This window comes from Corvus brachyrhynchos, unplaced genomic scaffold (assembly GCF_000691975.1).
Source record: "Corvus brachyrhynchos isolate BGI_N302 unplaced genomic scaffold, ASM69197v1 scaffold106, whole genome shotgun sequence".
In the NCBI taxonomy this organism is placed as follows: Eukaryota; Metazoa; Chordata; class Aves; order Passeriformes; family Corvidae; genus Corvus; species Corvus brachyrhynchos.
The window spans coordinates 1,651,696-1,656,514 of NW_008238834.1; the positions used below are offsets into that span (position 1 = coordinate 1,651,696).

Consider the following 4,819-nt stretch of genomic DNA (forward strand, 5'->3'; position numbering starts at 1 on the left):
TCTTTCCCTGCTCCTTTTTTACCAGTCTGCTGCCTTACCCTTTTTACCCCCTAGCCTGCTTTTCCTCAGGCAGTAACACAACAGCAACTTGCAGCAGAAATGGTGAGAAAGGTCCTGGTTGACCAGCTCTGCACTGAAGCATGCTCAATGGAATATTCACCCCATCTAGCTGCAAATATCTAATAATCTCCACACGCCAGTATATTTTTGAGAGGTATTATCTTGACTAAATTTGGGCTTATGCTCATCAGCATGGCAAAGGTTGGTGAATATAATCCTCCAAGGAAAAAAATCAGAGAAGCTATAAACAGAGTACTTACAGCTTTAGTAACTGACAGGAAACGGTCGTAGCTGATAAGAACAATGTTAAACACTGACGCTGTGCAGTGGAGATGGTCCATAACCAGCCAGAGCTTGCAGATGCCTCTTCCCAAGTGCCATTTCCCTGTCAGGCTGTAAGGGATGTAGAGGGGCATGCAGAACACACCTGTGGAAAGCAACCACAACGACACCATGTGGTTCATAGGGGATTGCAAACTCCTGGAAGCAGAGAGACACACTATGCTGGTACTTGGGTAAAAAAATCAACAAATCTATTAAGGTGAATGTGTAATTTACACACAGAAATCCTCAAATTCTCATGAAATCTGATGGTGACTTTCTATGTCTTCGATCTTAGTGTGATTTATGCTGATTGTTGGGAATAAGCTCAAAGCAAATCAGCAAAGAGGGATTTACTGAAGAAGAAAACTTAAGTCTAACCAACTTAGACTCTCTAAAGGTATATAATAGTACTGCAGCATATATGCACTGTGGTTGCATTCTGACATGTAACCTCATCATTGTATTTCCTCTGTTCTTTTATCTGTGTTTTAATTTTCCCCCAAACACATCTAAAGGTGCTGCCAATAGCAGTTATTACTGTAAGACTGGTTAGCATTTGTAAGCTAAAGACAATATATTGGGCTGTCTGTGTGGTGTTTGGAAATTTCTTTTACCAGAGATAGAGCAGACACAGCAGAAGTATGAATCTCCCATTTTCAAGGAATGTTTAATTTCATGCTTGTTCTCCACCTGAGAATAACTCCAGAACTACTTTTTGGTTTGTTAAATTTGTGTTTTGTCCAAAAGACTTTCCACTGAAGTACTTCATTAAGAAAAAATCATGTTTGTGTTTTATTTTTAAGCCAGCAACTTCTTCATTTTAACACTAATATTCTTTCAAAAGTGTGGTGCAATAGCTCATGCTACATTCCTGAAAATGCTGATCTACCAGAGACAAATAGAAAATTCTATGCAGCTTCAAGATCCATTTTAAACTCTCCAGATTATTCTTTTCTTGACTGTCTTGGGGTGACGTTATGATGTGTATCCCATATCGCTGCCTATGCCCAGAAATTCATTTTTGTGCCTTTCTATGCCTCTAAACTGAGCCTGAGAGGAGGAAGAAAAAATTGAGCAAAATTTTCTCAAAGCAGTTTGCAGCTCGTTCAAGGTCATATAAAGATAGCAGGTTTTTTTCCCCCCAGCTGCGGCAGGGGAGCGAGGAAGCACCCGGCTTGCTGTTTTTCCAGTCAGCTTTTGGCCAGTTTGTTTTCCAGTTTTCTTGTTCTCCGGAGAGAGACTGAGAGTTGGACTTTGCTTTTCCTTCTCTGGAATTCCGGATTTTCTCCCTTTTCTACTGGACTGCTTTCAACCTCAGAGCACATCGGGAGGACTTTCCACCGGGCACAGAGGGCCTGGCCCTGGGCCAAGCCCCAGCTCCGAGGAGACCAAAGGGAGGACTCTAACACTTTCCCAGGTTTTTCCTCCACAGTGAAAGATTTTACCATTTAACCTTATTTTCCTTTCCCGGGTGTTTGTTAAATAAATAGTTTTATCTTCACTTTCCTTCGAGGAAAATTTTTTTTTTTTTTTTCCCAAACCTGGTGGGGGAGGAGTGGTTGTGCCTTCTCTCAGAGGATATATTTCTAAATTTGGCCGAACCGGTACATTGACATATCCACCAAGATCTTAGAAGTTACTAAACATATCCAGGGTGATGTGGTCCACTGACAATAAAACCTGGGCAGTGAGCTGACAGACTGTTCTCAACAGGGAAACGCTCACAGGGCTTTCAGTACTGATGACTTGTTTTAACATATACCTCAAATACAAGCAGCATCACTTTGGTACTAAATACACATTTCTCATAGTTGCTGATGACAGCTCCTGTTCTCATGAACTTCAATGGGATCAATGTTTGGCACCATGTCAAAAAGTAATGACTGCTTTTAGCTATACATATAGAGGCAAACTCCAGGTTTTAAGCACTTACATTTGAAGCTATTCTTATTTTTACTAATTAGTGGATGCAAAAACATGAGTCACATCCCTGGAAAGGTTCCAGGCTTTTAATAAATTTTAAGAAAAACAACCCCACAACAATTTCAGAAAATGAAGTATTTGCTGATCAATATCAGAAGCAAAATCTTAGATTTGCACAGTCTGTATAGGCTGATGGCAATCTGATGGCGATCATTTCCTCTTGGCTGATTTAAGAATGCATGAGGCACCAGCCACAAAGAACTGATGTGGAAGGTAGATATTTAACTCTCTTGACTAAACTATGAGATACGAGGAGAAACAGACCTTTGCAGAAGAACTGAGCAATGAAACAGCAGATCCAGCAAATTGTCTGCCTTGGCAGGAAAGCAAAGGCTTCATCATATGCATCGTTTGGTTTCTGCCCCATAGGACAAGCCCCAGAATAAGGCAATACATATTATAAATGGCATAAATGAAGAAAAACCTTAAAGGCTAAGCTAATACACTTTACACAGCATTGACAAAGGAGCAGCATTTGGTGGGATGGTATTGTCAGAAGTGCAGTCAGTCTGTGGCCGCGATTTCCTTTCTCACAATTCAGTGAATACCGGTCTCTGTGGCCATCCTGAAGAGAAAGCCTTTGTGTGCAGCAGTACCTCCTTGCCAGCCTCAGGCCAAGATGTTTGCTGGCACATCTGCCATGGGACCATGGTTTTGTCAGGTTTTCTCTGCTGCAGGGACTGTTTCCCTGGCTCCAGCCATGGAGGAGTACTGCACTAGGCATTCACACCACCACTGCCTCACTTGGCATCACCAGCCAGGACTGGATCCATGGCAGCTCCAGCAACCAACTCTCCCAAAGTTCTGTAGTGGCACTATGGGAAGAGGGGACCAATAAGGAATGTAGACAAGAGATGCCAGCAGGGTGTTACTGGTATTGAACAACCCATTGGATCAATAGCCTCTGTTAAGCTGAAGCCAATAAAAAGACCGGGTGATAAAGTGTCTTGCTGTAGTGTAATACATTCATAAACCGTTAGTACTATGTAGAGAAGTAATTCATTTACCTGGATGTATCACACATAGCTGTCAAATATAAGGATGTTCTGAAGTGTGTGATGAACACTCTTACAGGAGAGGGAAAGGTAAATCATAAACTGTAGCAAACAACCTCTTCAATTAGTATTCACACATAACAGTTTCTCCTTTTTCTTGAAGCAACATTAAAAGTATTTTTATGAGAAAGGATGCATTTCTCATTATAACATATTTTGAGACATACTGGGCTATTAAAATACTTCATGCAGCTTCCACCATTCCTGATCCTACCCCCAGACACAGCTGCAAAATAGTTCTCTCAGAAGAAAACACACAGAAAACAAACACCATTGCTGCTCCTAAGACTCCTACAACACAATTAGCACGAGGCTCCACACCCGTGACTTACCCACTGCAAAGTCAGAAACAGCAAGATTCAGAAAGAAATAGTTACTCCGATGCCTGAGGTTTCTGTCCATAATGAAAGCAAGGATCACCAGGATGTTCCCAAGGATGGTCACCAGCGACAGCAACACCATGAGGAAAGCCAGCAGCACCAGCACGCCCAGTGAGAACTCGGAGCTCGGCGACTGGCTGGGCCACGTCTCGTTACGCGTTGCAGCCGCGTGCAGAGCTTCGGCCGTGCTGTTGTGCATGGTGGGTATCCAGGTCAGGTCAGTCTGGGAAGGAAGTTGTATCTGGCAAAGTTATCCAAAAGGTTGGGACAAGTCTATTAACAGGCTGGGCTGAATACTGGCACATAAAAAAAGAAGATTCACAGTATCGAAAAAATGGAACACAAGACTCCAAGACCTGGACTCGCTAAGATTTCTTGATCTGAATGCACCTATTGGCCTAAAGAAAGACACTTCATAAGCAGTGTCTTTCCTGGACACAGATCCTTATCTACTGATGTCAAAAAAGCTTCTCAGAAAATAAGTTTCTTCACAGTCAAGCAGTTTGCATATTAGCAATGTGTAAGTGGTTTTACATACATAATTGTGCTGAAGCTAAAACCATATCTCATTTTCACCTCCACAGTGGTGAACGGGATTAATATTATTACAATTCTATTTCTCTTATAGTAAAATGTAGACACGTTTGCACTTGCTGCTGTAACACTTTTTAAATTTTACAGTTAATAACAGAGAGATATTTCTTAGTGTTGCTGGTTACAGAGCATTTATAATGCAGTTACATGCAGCAGAAGCATAACCAATACCTCTTCAGCTCATCCTAATCAGAAGCTCTGGGAAGAACAAACCAAATATTTGGATTTTGGGGGTCTTTATAGTGTGGCCCATCTAATCCTGGACCTCCCAAGTAATCCTAGATAAGATTTTACTCCATGAAGTGCCAAGCCTTTAGCCCTTCGCAGGTGTGAAAAAAAGATAACCCTTCCTCACCACAATTCCATTTATTTTGGTAGGTGTGCACAGAATTTGGCAGGCCATGGCTGTGGCTGGCACCCACC

The 4,819-nt window shown here is 41.9% G+C and overlaps 1 protein-coding gene across 1 annotated transcript in view; it reads right to left on the minus strand.

Annotated features, from left to right (window-relative positions):
- The window catches only part of LOC103618437 (histamine H3 receptor), a 7,293-nt gene extending 3,236 nt beyond the window's left edge, over positions 1 to 4,057 (minus strand). The window contains exons 1-2 of the mRNA XM_017738227.1: positions 3,716 to 4,057; positions 321 to 487 (exon numbers count right to left, since the gene is read on the minus strand). Coding sequence (XP_017593716.1) covers positions 321 to 487; positions 3,716 to 4,001 — 453 coding nt within the window. The 5' untranslated portion in view covers positions 4,002 to 4,057. The remainder of the gene's footprint in view (positions 1 to 320; positions 488 to 3,715) is intronic.
- Positions 4,058 to 4,819: the final 762 nt, after the last annotated feature.